This window comes from Limulus polyphemus, unplaced genomic scaffold, assembly GCF_000517525.1.
Source record: "Limulus polyphemus unplaced genomic scaffold, Limulus_polyphemus-2.1.2 Scaffold5489, whole genome shotgun sequence".
NCBI classification, from domain to species: domain Eukaryota; kingdom Metazoa; phylum Arthropoda; class Merostomata; order Xiphosura; family Limulidae; genus Limulus; species Limulus polyphemus.
This window is the reverse complement of record NW_013671099.1, coordinates 2,895-17,656: the sequence shown is the minus strand read 5'-3', so window position 1 is coordinate 17,656 and position 14,762 is coordinate 2,895. Positions and strand designations below refer to the sequence as shown.

Sequence of the window (14,762 nt, the reverse complement as noted above, 5' to 3'; positions counted from 1 at the left end):
AAGTTGTTGCGTTGATGATCGTGTGTTATTTCTCTAATTGCATTAGTTTGTTTGTCTCAATTGTATCATCTCTACAAGTATAATATAAGAAAACTTTCATATTTAAACATATAAGGAGATTAATTTCTACGATTTTATACTGATTAGACAATTTAAACCTTAGTTAAGTAGGCCCATTATTAAGTAGGCCCATTATTAAGCTTCAGCTAACCGGGTCTCTTATTGTACTTCAGCTAATCAGGTCCCTTATTGTACTTCAGCTAATCAGGTCCCTTGTTGAACATTAGGTAATCAGGTCCCTTGTTGTACTTCAGCTAATCAAGTTCCTTATTGTACTTCAGCTAATCAGGTCCTTTGTTGTACATTAGGTAATCAGGTCCCTTGTTGTACTTCAGCTAATCAAGTTCCTTATTGTACTTCAGCTAATCAGGTCCCTTGTTGTACTTCAGCTAATCAGGTCCCTTGTTGTACTTCAGCTAATCAGGTCCCTTGTTGTACAATAGGTAATCAGGTCCCTTGTTGTACTTCAGCTAATCAGGTTCCTTATTGTACTTCAGCTAATCAGGTCCCTTGTTGTACTTCAGCTAATCAGGTCCCTTATTGTACATTAGGTAATCAGGTCCCTTGTTGTACTTCAGGTAATCAAGTTCCTTATTGTACTTCAGCTAATCAGGTCCCTTGTTGTACATTAGGTAATCAGGTCCCTTATTGTACATTAGGTAATCAGGTCCCTTATTGTACTTCAGCTAATAAGGTCCCTTTTTGTACATTAGGTAATCAGAACCACTAAATATCACGTGACAATTTCACGTTTTGGTGAGAAGGTTATTATTTAAATATTCTAATACTAACAGCTTCTTTTCTTATTTAATTGCCACAACAGCCACATGTTTTTGCTCGTACGGAAGACAACACCACAGTCATTATAGATCTGACTCACAATTTAACTAAGCCTTACGGTTATAAAAAAAACGTAAAGCAAGTATATTTGGTGATAGCTGCTTTATCAAGAACGAAATTAAAATCTGCAGTTTAGAATTACAAACCGAAGAAACAACAATTACAATTGTATTCATGTACTTATTGTTATAAAACTACTGTTATTACGTTACTGTTCTTTCCAAGTTTTTAAGAAAAGTGTTTTAAGTCCCGATACTAAAATTATAACTTATAGCGTCAGTTTCCACTAGCTTGGGTAGAAGAAAGAAAAGCACTTAAAGTGGCCCATCTGGTGGTACATTTTTCTTAGATTAGTTGCACCACGAGACTGATGAGCTTCAGAAAATCAATGAAAACAAAACTGAAACCTGAGGGTTAATAAGACAAGCCTAATGGACTTCCGCTGATGTGAAATAATTAAACAACATTTGATCTCATCATCGTTATTAGAAAATCGACTCCACCGCTCTTTACGATCGAAAAGATAATTACCTCTTTTCCCGATAATTACATGGCTTTATTAAATCAAAAATTTTCAGTCAATTGTTGGTTTAATTCCTGTAGATAACCTTTCAATTCTCCTTTATGTTGCAGCTCTCGGAGGTCAAACGGAAATGTCTTTCGAGCCGGAGTTTGCCGAACCGATTCCGAATATAACGGTGTCAGCAGGGAGGGACGTCAGTATTCCGTGTGTCGTGGATCATTTGGGTTCATACAGGGTAGGATGTAGAGGCAGAGTTTTTGTTGTTTGTTCTAAATATCGTTAATTATAATGTGTTTGTTGTTAAGCACAAACAAACTATATTGGCTATTTCTGCTGTACCCACCACGGGTATCGAAACTTTATTTTTATCATCATAACGGTAATTATAACTACACAAATTCAAACAAGATTGTACTGTCTATGTGTTTCCCTGTATTTGGGTGTGTTTAGGGGGCTAGAGGGAGGTAGTTTTATTCTATACATGATTTTTAAATACCCTATTTCACTTTCTCTGTGTTTCCCTGTATTTGGGTATGTTTAGGGGGCAAGAGGGAGGTAGTTTTATTCTATACATGATTTTTAAATATCCCAATTTCACTTTGTATGTGTTTCCCTGTGTTTGGGTGTGTTTTAGGGGCTAGAGGGATGTAGTTTTATTCTATACATGATTTTTAAATATCCCCATTTCACTTTCTATGTGTTTCCCTGTGTTTGGGTGTGTTTAGGGGGCTAGAGGGAGGTAGTTTTATTCTATACATGATTTTTAAATACCCTATTTCACTTTCTCTGTGTTTGGGTGTGTTTAGGGGCTAGAGGGAGGTAGTTTTATTCTATACATGATTTTTAAATACCCTATTTCACTTTCTCTGTGTTTGGGTGTGTTTAGGGGCTAGAGGGAGGTAGTTTTATTCTATACATGATTTTTAAATACCCTATTTCACTTTCTCTGTGTTTCCCTGTGTTTCGGTGTGTTTAAGGGGCTAGAGGGAGGTAGTTTTATTCTATACATGATTTTTAAATACCCTATTTCACTTTCTCTGTGTTTCCCTGTGTTTCGGTGTGTTTAAGGGGCTAGAGGGAGGTAGTTTTATTCTATACATGATTTTTAAATACCCTATTTCACTTTCTCTGTGTTTCCCTGTGTTTGGGTGTGTTTAGTGGGCTAGAGGGAGGTAGTTTTATTCTATACATGATTTTGAAATATCTCCATTTCATTGCTCATGATTCAAAAGCAAGTTAATTATTAATTAAAAATTAATAATTAATAATTAATCAAAAGCAAGTTAATTATGACTTATTAATTAACGAGACACATCGTGGCAGTGTTAAGATAAAAAAAAGTTAATTCTATTATTCGGTTTGGCGACAACGTATTATTGTTTTATCTTTATTATTTACAAATAATACAAATCACGAAGTGAACGGAACTCATTGATTGGATAGCAGGTTATCGTTGCTTCTACTTGGATGCTTAATTATGATCATTTATCTACCAATATAGACGTTTGTTTTCAATTATAAACGTTAACGATTTCATTAAGTGTAAATAATCTGGTACCTAGTGCGCCAAACAGTATCGATTTATGGTACCTTGATCCTGTCGAGTGTTTACTATAAACTGTGAAATATTACCATCCACTCCTAAACTCCCTCTGTCTATATATAATTTTTAAAGGAGTCTTATTTCTCCTCCGTTTACAATACCCCCCCCCCCCAGTGGCACAGCGGTACGTCTGTGGACTTACAACACTAGAAACCGGGTTTCGATACCCGTGGTGGGCAGAGCACAGATAGCCCATTGTGCTAAATTATAAACAATACTGTTTATAAAAGCTATCTTTTGGAGACTTAATCGTTGCTTTCAATTTATTAAAATTAATATTTTGTGCTTAGCCAGTTAATAAGTCCTTTTTTTACATAAAATCTACATGTATAAGTGAAACCCAAAATGTTTGATTATTTGTTATTAAGCATAAAGCTAACTGTGTTGTGCTCACCACGGGTATCAAAACCAGGTTTTTTAGCGTTATAAGCCTTCATGTTTACAGCTAAGCCACTGGAGATGTAAACAAAACAGATACAAGTTTTGTCCAACAGAAGAAACATATTTAACTTCACGTTTAACAACAACGTCTCTGATACAGATACAAGTTTTGTCCAACAGAAGAAACATATTTAACTTCACGTTTATCAACAATGTCTCTGATACAGATACAAGTTTTGTCCAACAGAAGAAACATATTTAACTTCATGTTTAACAACAACGTCTCTGATACAGATACAAGTTTTGTCCAACAGAAGAAACATATTTAACTTCACGTTTAACAACAATGTCTCTGATAATTTTTCGTTTGCTTTTTATCATTATTGTTTTATAACTTACCGTTGTCTGTGTGATATATCTTGATACTGAGACGTAACTAGATTGTAATGCTTGGATACATAAATATCATTACGGATCCAAATATGGGTTTATGTGTATTTTCAGGTATCTCTGTGTTATTACGAAGCTAAATTTTTATATTTTATTTGATATTGGTACGTTTCTAAATATTTTTATACATGTAAATATCTGATGTTTCTTGATATTGGTATGTCTAAATAGTTTTATACATGTAAATATCTGATGTTTCTTGATATTGGTATGTATAAATATTTTTATACATCTAAATATCTGATGTTTCTTGATATTGGTACGTTTCTAAATATTTCTATACATCTAAATATCTGATGTTTCTTGATATTGGTATGTCTAAATATTTTTATACATCTAAATATCTGATGTTTCTTGATATTGGTACGTTTCTAAATATTTTTATACATCTAAATATTTGATGTTTCTTGATATTGGATATTTTTTCACGTTAGAACTGATAATGTGTTTATTTACACAGAGATCTGTATCTAGATATTTTATACACATAAGTATCTGATCTTTCCGGATATTGTTTCACATAAGAACTGATAATGTGTTTATTTACACAGAGATCTGTATCTAGATATTTTATACACATAAATATCTGATGTTTCTTGATATTGTTTCACATAAGAACTGATAATGTGTTTATTTACACATAAGTCTACAACTATATGCTTTTGTTATTCAGTTATTAAGTTATCTAAATCTGTCTGTTATAGTTACACATGAAGTGATTTGTATTTATCTTACGGAGTTAGATATTGGTGTCATGTAGGCAGGCACCGCTACATAAGCCTATGTTTTGACACATAATATAGATATTATGCTAGAACTGACAAAGATACTAACTTTCAACGAAACGAATAATATTTAGGACATTATGTGAAATATTAAGTTCAAAATAAAAGCGATACGCACATATAAAGTAGAAACGAGAAATATATTACATTCTAAAGAACACTTTTATGTAATAATACTTTCGGTTATCCGAGAAGGAAGAACTTTGACGTAGCTTGTAGTCTTCGAATTGCTCGGAACCAAGGGTGTTGCAGTCACATCTGAACTGTCAGTTGTTGCTATATTATTTACGTGTTGTGCCGAAGGTGTTGCAGAAGAAAGAAAACTCCTTGTTCTTCACCATAATGAGAAACACAAAATGCACGTTCAACCACAATTGCTAAGATACGTTATTTTTAAGCCTAACGTCATATTGAAATAAGGAAGGATCTGATATATCCAAACTCGGAGTTTTAATTTAATTTAACATCTCCAACTTCTAGAACCATGATAAATAAGAAGGGCCAGAAATGATTCTAAATTAGTTATATATATATATATATCGTTATCGGAATTTTTCTCTGGTTAAATCTAGTTTAAGGGTTTAGTGATGAGTTAGAAATAAAGTCAAATCTAAACAACCGAGCATCCAGAATTAAAGAACAATAAAACAAGTTCCAAACAATATAAAAGTGAAAAGTAATCTGGAACATACATCATCCTACGTCAACCTGTTGACTAGGATGCGATGATTGTTACTATGACAACAAGTCATTTATGCTTTTATTGTTAAGCCTAACGTCATATTGAAATAAGGAAGGATCTGATATATCCAAACTCGGCGTTTTAAGTTAATTTAACATCTACAGCTTCTACAATATTCTCTAGAACCATGCTAAATAAGAAGAGCCAGAAATGATTCTAAATTAGTTTTATATATATATATATATACCTGATGAAAGTTAAATAAAAATATAAATATTTGGTTCACTTACTAACATATGTAGTGCATTTCTATTGATTTTCAAACCGAAGTCTGCCAACTGAGTTATTTGTGGCTGAAATAGTTGTGTGTACCTTTAATTGCATATCTTATAGCCCCCCCCCCCAGTGACTAACCGGTGACTTATACTCGTTGTTGGCATAGTAAAGATAGTCCATTGTGTAGCTTTGTGCCTACCTAAAAAGAAACTTATTATTTCTAAGGTATAACTTAGGCTTAGCTGAAGTTTCCTTTTTTCATCAGATGACCATATTTGGAATATTTTCATCTGGACCTGGCGGAATAGTTGACATTTTTAAATTATAAAGAAAAAACTCCGAGATGTCAACAGTCGAGACCAAGATTAACACGTGGAAAACTACAACAAAGCATTTACGCTAACCACTGAGAATGATCAAACCATTTAGAAGAACATCTTGGCAAAATATGTTTAATATACGTCACGCTTCACGTTATACGATATGAATAAACTGATGAATTAATCTGTTGTGCAAGCTGGAGATAACAACATCGTGCTGTTATAAACACCATTAACTAGATAGTATACCTGTCACGATGTGTTTTAGTCTTGATCTATAAAGTACTTGCTGAAAGTTTCATCACAGTTTGTCCTACAAGAAACTTAAGTTTTTATTGCAGTGTTACACAGGATCAAATGTTTTCATCGTTGAGTTAAAAATTAAGTTACTTCGCTCGTGGTGTCATGCAAATTCGCCACGAGACAATTAGCGCTCAAAACTTTTTATCTACGAGTATACGTAAATGGAGCCAAGTATTTATAGAAGTCTTCACTTTTATAACGCCCCCCAGTGGCACAGCGGTATGTCTGCGGACGTACAATGCAAGAAACCGGGTTTCGATACTCGTGGTGGGCAGAGCACAGATAGCCCATTGTGTAGCTTTGTGCATTACCTAAACAAACAAACACTTTTATAGAAGTTTACAAGCTGGATGTGTGTTAAATAGTGGTTAGTAAGTTTTAAAATAAACTGGAGTTGAGTTTTATAAAACGTATCTCTGGTGGTATATTGTTGAATTAGACAGATCAATTTTGATATAAACTCTTTATGTTTTAATTAATACATGAAAATAATGTTGATCTCTGTAATATGCTGATTACTGATGCAAATGACATCGAGGGATTCAAACCTGCTGGAAATTTGAATTTGGGAATATTGAGAATTAATATTTGACCTCTGAAGTATTCTGATTACTAACAACATCCACGAGGGATTTAGTCTTGCTAGAGTGTTGAATTTGGGAATATTAATGGTTACGAGCACTTTATAAGAACTGTATTCCAATCATATTTAGCCCTTGGAATTATTCCCTACACCATCCATCTGATGTTCTTAATAGTTTGACGCTTTATTTTGTATTCTAACAATTTTATTTAAGGGAAGGAGAGGAAAAACCCTCAATTGATGAAAAACCCTCAATCATGCATGTTGATAAAATAAATTTTCAGTAGATCCTTCACTGCAAGCGGACTCCATCCTTCAAAATTATGTAAAATCAGACAATAAAGTCCATTGGATCCGCCTAGCAGGACTTGGCATGTACGTGGTTGAATGGAACTGCTGATATTAATATTTCTTTTGATATATTTTTTGGCGAAATTAACCGTTTATTTCGTGACTTGGTTGAAAGTTTTTTGCAAGTAAGCCTTTGTCAATTTTAACTTATTATCTAGTTAACAGATCATAAAGATATTCAAAAATTAAACACATTGGAATTTTGGATTGGTGGGTAATTTTTCCTAACCATAGCATTCAGTTTGCGAATGAAAACTTTGCTCCAGATTGAATTAATATTTTGTTTCTAAGTTTATTACTGCCTAAAGCGCTTTGTCGTACAAACGCTTTTCTTCCAAGAATAATACAGAGGGCTTCGATCTTAGAGATGTTTATCCTTTGTCTCTACATAGATTAATTGTCTCAGGCTATGAATATTCTTTCCCGAAAAAAAAGCTATAACTTAATTAGTTATCCTCAAACTTATCCTAAACGACATTGCATTGTCGATTTGGTAAACATTTTGGTTGTAAACAACTTCCTCGAAACGGCACATCTACCGTTGTAGCTGAGTTCATGTTTTAAAATATTTAACAATACGTAATGTAACAAAATATTCTTGAAAACAACTTAGACGGTATATTAGTATTAAATAAGAATAACGTTGATGAAACTTAGAAATAATTAGGTCCTATAAATAAGTGACGTTCAGATGACAAGTGTTGGTGGGAAGCCTATCTAGGAACAATTAGGTTCTATAAATAAGTGATGTTCAGATGACAAGTGTTGGTGGGAAGCCTATCTAGAAACAATTAGGTTTTATAAATAAGCGATGTTCAGATGACAAGTGTTGGTGGGAAGCCTATCTAGGAACAATTAGGTTCTATAAATAAGTGATGTTTAGATGACAAATGTTGGTGAGAAGCCTATCTAGGAACAATTAGGTTCTATAAATAAGTGATGTTCAGATGACAAATGTTGGTGAGAAGCCTATCTAGGAACAATTAGGTCCTATAAATAAGTGATGTTCAGATGACAAGTGTTGGTGAGAAGCCTATCTAGGAACAATTAGGTTCTATAAATAAGTGACGTTCAGATGACAAGTGTTGGTGAGAAGCCTATCTAGGAACAATTAGGTTCTATAAATAAGTGATGTTCAGATGACAAGTGTTGGTGAGAAAGTTACACTGAGTTTAGTTAAGATGTTGCATAACAACAGTCATTTCAATCTTATGTATCATTGGTGGTAGCTGACTATTATAGAATGAAGAATGTTAGATAAATCTTTATCTACAGATCTTTGACTAAGAAGATAAATTTCATTATAAACATCTGCCTTTTTTACTTGAAAATGAAATGTCAGATAAGGCAAACACAATTAATGTTATGATAAAACATTCAGGCCTATTTAATGGGATACTGCGCATATCTTTAGAGGGAGTAAGAGCATAATCGTCTACAAGTGGAAGCGTTTTATAGGTATTGATGGAAAGCTTCCAGTGTTAAATAATAATATTTGTTTTGTTTTGGAAATCAAAATAGTGTTATAATGAAAACAGTTACAACATTCCTTATTCAACATAACTTCTAGTATAACATGAAGCGACTCACTGTCTTGTACTACAAGTGTGGGCTACAAGTGTGGGCTTATCTTAACATTCCACAGTTAAAACAATATGACAGTACGAATTTCACTGTGGCTAAATATTTAGACGTCAGACACTATTCTAGCACGACATATTGAATATATTACAGAGTCGTAATGATCATGTGTCACTGATTCAGCTTCACAACACAAAGGGTTTATTAGCTGTAGCTAACTGTTCTAAACGTTATTTAGTCGCTTTGAACTAGAAATGATGCATATTGTGAAATGGCCTCCTTTTTATCTTTGAAACCCAAATACATGTAGAGCAACCGGAATGTATAGATGAATCTTAGGAGGTTATTATAAATCTTCATATAGAACTTATTACCAAAGTATTTTATTCTTTATCTCTTCCGATATTATTAATACACACCATGGAAGCTGGTAATTAACTTCCCACAGTTCTTAATACACACCATGGAAGCTGGTAATGAACTTCTCACAGTTCTTAATACACACCATGGAAGCTGGTAATGAACTTCCCACAGTTCTTAATGCACACACCATGGAAGCTGGTAATGAACTTCCTACAGTTCTTAATACACACACCATGGAAGCTGGTAATTAACTTCCTACAGTTCTTAATACACACCATGGAAGCTAGTAATGAACTTCCTACAGTTCTTAATACACACCATGGAAGCTAGTAATAAACTTCCCACAGTTCTTAATACACACCATGGAAGCTGGTAATTAACTTCCCACAGTTCTTAATACACACCATGGAAGCTGGTAATGAACTTCTCACAGTTCTTAATACACACCATGGAAGCTGGTAATGAACTCCCCACAGTTCTTAATACACACCATGGAAGCTGGTAATGAACTTCCTACAGTTCTTAATACACACCATGGGAGCTGGTAATGAACTTCCCACAGTTCTTAATACACACCATGGAAGCTGGTAATGAACTTCCCACTGTTCTTAATACGCACCATGGAAGCTGGTAATGAACTTCCCACTGTTCTTAATACACACCATGGGCGCTGGTAATGAACTTCCCACAGTTCTTAATACAGGCCTTATTCTTCTCTGGATGTAGAACTCAGATTACAGGCAGTAATAGATTTTTCACTATCATTTGATGACTGTACTTCACAACGTATTAAAGAATCGGATAAAAGGGGGCTGGGATGTTAGTTGCTAGCTAGTGGGGGGCCACAGACCAACAACGGAAAAAATAAAGATAAGTGAGAAAGAAATTGAATCGCCGGATTTTGGTAATGTTCACTGGGATTGAGAGGATTTTTATTCTTTTATATAAGCATGTTATATCTGGTGTTCTTTAGGTTATCTGTATGTTATATTTGATATATCGAGTGTTCTTCAGGTTATCTGTATGTTAATATTTGGTATATCTGGTGTTCTTTAGGTTATCTGTATGTTAATACTTGATATAACTGGTGTTCTTCAGGTTATCTGTATGTTAATAGTTGATATATCTCGTGTTCTTTAGGTTATCTGTATGTTAATACATGATATATCTGGCGTTCTTTAGATTATCTGTATGTTAATACTTGATATATCTCGTGTTCTTTAGGTTATCTGTATGTTAATACATGATATATCTCGTGTTCTTTAGGTTATCTGTATGTTAATATTTGATATATCTGGTGTTCTTCAGGTTATCTGTATGTTAATATTTGATATATCTGGTGTTCTTCAGGTTATCTGTATGTTAATATTTTATATATCTGGTGTTCTTTAGGTTATCTGTATGTTAATATTTTATATATCTGGTGTTCTTTAGGTTATCTGTATGCTAATATTTGATATATCTCGTGTTCTTTAAAGAACACGAGATATACCAAATATTAACATACAGATAACCTGAAGAACACCAGATATATCAAATATTAACATACAGATAACCTAAAGAACACGAGATATATCAAATATTAACATACAGATAACCTGAAGAACACCAGATATATCAAGTATTAACATACAGATAACCTGAAGAACACCAGATATATCAAATATTAACATACAGATAACCTAAAGAACACCAGATATATCATGTATTAACATACAGATAACCTAGGTTATCTGTATGTTAATATTTGACGTTATTGAAAAGTTTTCTGTAATTAGAACTTTGATCCTAAACACCTGAAAACCAATTTAAATCCTTCTCAACCGAACGTCGAAGACGTGTTATATATAACCTTAATGCTTTCCGAAAGCAATCAAGTGTTTCCCTGCGTGGCCTTTCCACAGGAAAGCGTTCAGCTGTTCTAAAGGGTTCTGCTAAACGAGGTGTTTTGTTTCAGTGACAAAATAGTTAGACGCCTGAAAGCTTTGCTTCTGGGTAGATTTATACCTGCTACACTAGATTTACTCGGCCATGGTGATCTAGTTAGGGAAAGAATTAAGGTAACTAAACATATAGTACCATATAACTACGTTCGTCATTATTGGGTTTTGTTTGCTATTTACATCAAGGTTTACTTAGTACAAGGAACATCATCTGTGTAAGGAAAAAATTAAGTTCAATTTTAACACTAAAATGATGTGTCCACAGTAAAATCACTAGAAATCGTTCTTCTGTACTTTCTGTTTGTACAACGCACACTATTAACAATGTAACTACGTAAGTAATGTGATATTATATTACTATTAACAATGTAACTACGTAAGTAATGTGATATTATATTACTATTAACAATGTAACTACGTAAGTAATGTGATATTATATTACTATTAACAATATAACCATCTTAAACTATTAACAATGTAACTACGTAAGTAATGTGATATTATATTACTATTAACAATGTAACTACGTAAGTAATGTGATATTATATTACTATTAACAATGTAACTACGTAAGTAATGTGATATTATATTACTATTAACAATATAACCATCTTAAACATTGTTAATATTAATATAATATCACATTAGTTACGTAGTTACATTGTTAATATTGACATAATTTCACATTACTTACGTAGTTACATTGTTAATATTGATATAATATCACATTACTTACATAGTTACATTGTTAATATTGATATAATATCACATTACTTACGTAGTTACATTGTTAATAGTAATATAATATCACATTAGTTACGTAGTTATTGTTAATAGTAATATAATATCACGTTACTTACGTAGTTACATTGTTAATAGTAATATAATATCACACTACCTATGGTTTTAAGAGAAAGCTATCTTAACGCTTCCATTCTTCAATGGCAGCGTAAAATATGTCTAATAAAAATTCGAAAATAATATTTCCCTCCTTTCAGTAGATGAGCTAAATATAATTATCATCTCTATCAGTTCTATGGATGAGACCCAGACAGCTAGATTACGACGAAGACCGCGTTAATCTTACGTTTCTTTTGTATATTTTTAGGTAGCATGGATTCACACAGACAGGTCTACCTTACTAACCTTAGCAACTCGTGTAATCACGAGAAATTCTCGCTACCAGGTGTCTCACAACAGCCATCGCACGTGGTGGTTGCACATTAAAAACGTACAGATGAGGGACAGGGGACAATATATGTGCCAAATCAACACCTCTCCAATGAAGAACCAGGTGGGATACATAAAAGTGGTTGGTAAGTATTACGTACATGTTTTCTATTAAATCTCTACATGAAATGTGACTGTAAGAACGTTGATATCATTAGGGCCGAAGCTATGTGAATCCAAAGAATTCATGGTTCGCAACCTGTTGGCACAGAAGCACTCTGATACCTTGGGCACGTTATAAGAGTGACAGTGAAGTCCTACTATTCGATCAGACAAGAGTAGCACAAGAACTGCCAGTGGTGAAGGCCACTAGCCTCGTTCCTTTTAGTGTATCGGTTGTAAGTCAGGGAAGGCTGTATGGAGAAAGTTTAAAATTAATTCAAATAATTTCCTGTTTTTTTACAAATCGTCAGCATGAACTACATTAATGACGTTAAGTTTTCGTTCGTGTGTGATGATCACGATCCAGTATTACATCATAAACGTTCTCCATAATATTCCATAAACAGTTTATAAGATATCATGACAGCACTTGGATTAATTTAAAACATTCGATACAACAATCAATATCAGATACGAAATGATCACAGGCATTTGCTATTAGATTCACTATACTAGACTGCGCTAGAGGGTCTATTGTGATACAAGAATTTGGTTTTGGTTTTGCTTTTAAAGCAAAAAAAGCCACACAATAGACTATCTGTGCTATCAAAACCAGATTTTTCGCGTCTAAAGCCTACAGACGTTCCGCTGTTCCACTAGGGGGGTGAGGGTGGAGGGTGAAATAAAAAATTAGATATGTATGTCTTTTTACTTATTGAATATATCCTGGCAAGTTTTATTTTCTGGTAAGGGAGATATTTTTAAAATGGTGATTGAGGTTCAAGATAACAATCGTTTTTTTATTTTTTATTCGATGTTAATAAAAGTATATTCAAATGACGAAACTGAGATAATTGTATTTGTTTTGAGACAACGCCGATAATAATGCTTAATTATTCTACTTAATTATTCTCCAAATGATAAACTTTAATCACCCCAAAGATCAAATCTCTCCTCTTTGTTTGAAAAAGGCCCAAAGATCTTATGACATTAAAGTTATTTCTGGATTTATGAATTATAGGGTCATTTTCCACGGCGATATATTATCATTGCTTCTCGAGATCTTACTGTACACGTGCTGCGTCTTTAATTATTCTAGGGTAGGCACAATGACAAATACTTTTTAATTAAACTGATTATCGTGAACAAGGGATAAAATAAATGACAACAGCTAATTGTACAAGTACGATGCCTGAGAGGCAGAGGAAGCTCGTGAACCTGTAACTGCTATTCCAAGATATTACTGCTGCAGGCTTATAATACATTATATTTGTGTTTTTATCCAAAGATGAGATAAATGTCAATATGTAGGAAGAACAAAATAAAAACTAACGTTGTTATTCTATGGAAGATTCTTAGAAACTTTTTCAAGAATATTCTATTATTATCATTTTATTTGTATTAAGTATATTAACCAAAAGGCAGCTCTTAGTTAAGTTTCGATTGATTCATTGATTCTACTCAAATAATAAGGATCTTAAGTTGAAACGATAATTGATCATATGATATCAAAACTTTGCTTGCAACATGTTATTTTTAAACAATGATTCCTCAGTAGTTCAAACTTTTCCACCAACAAACATGTAATAGAACTGACATGTTTTTAATAGTAGAGTACATGAACAAGATAATACGTTTGATGTAGTCCTTGATTTGGTCGTTCATTAACGATATATTGAACTTATGTGTTGAGTCGTTAAATTAAATGTAAAAATGATATAAGGAACCAGAAAGACAGAAATAGTGTTGTTTTGTAAAGATATAGGGAACCAGAAAGACAGAAATAGTGTTGTTTTATAATGATATAGAGAACCAGAAAGACAGAAATAGTGTTGTTTGGTAAAGATATAGAGAACCAGAAAGACAGAAATAGTGTTGTTTTGTGAAGATATAGGGAACCAGAAAGACAGAAATAGTGTTGTTTTGTGAAGATATAGGGAACCAGAAAGACAGAAATAGTGTTGTTTTGTCAACACTATTTCTGTCTTTCTGGTTCCTATATCATTATACCAAACAACACTATTTCTGTCTTTCTGGTTCTCTCTATATCTTTACAAAACAACACTATTTCTGTCTTTCTGGTTCCCTATATCTTTACAAAACAACACTATTTCTGTCTTTCTGGTTTTCTATATCTTTACAAAACAACACTATTTCTGTCTTTCTGATTCCCTATATCATTATAAAACAACACTATTTCTGTCTTTCTGGTTCCTATATCATTCTAGTGTTGTTTTATAATGATATATGGAACCAGAAAGACAGAAATAGTGTTGTTTTGTAAAGATATAGGGAACCAGAAAGACAGAAATAATGTTGTTTTGTAAAGATATAGGGAACCAGAAAGACAGAAATAGTGTTGTTTTATAATGATATAGGGAACCAG

At 33.1% G+C, this 14,762-nt stretch overlaps 1 protein-coding gene across 1 annotated transcript in view; it reads left to right on the top strand.

The window, feature by feature from the left end:
- The window catches only part of LOC111089186 (neurotrimin-like), a gene marked incomplete at its 3' end in the record, with an annotated part of 43,593 nt that overhangs the window by 27,188 nt on the left and 1,643 nt on the right, over positions 1-14,762 (top strand). The window contains exons 2-3 of the mRNA XM_022401201.1: positions 1,534-1,658; positions 12,153-12,360. Coding sequence (XP_022256909.1) covers positions 1,534-1,658; positions 12,153-12,360 — 333 coding nt within the window. The remainder of the gene's footprint in view (positions 1-1,533; positions 1,659-12,152; positions 12,361-14,762) is intronic.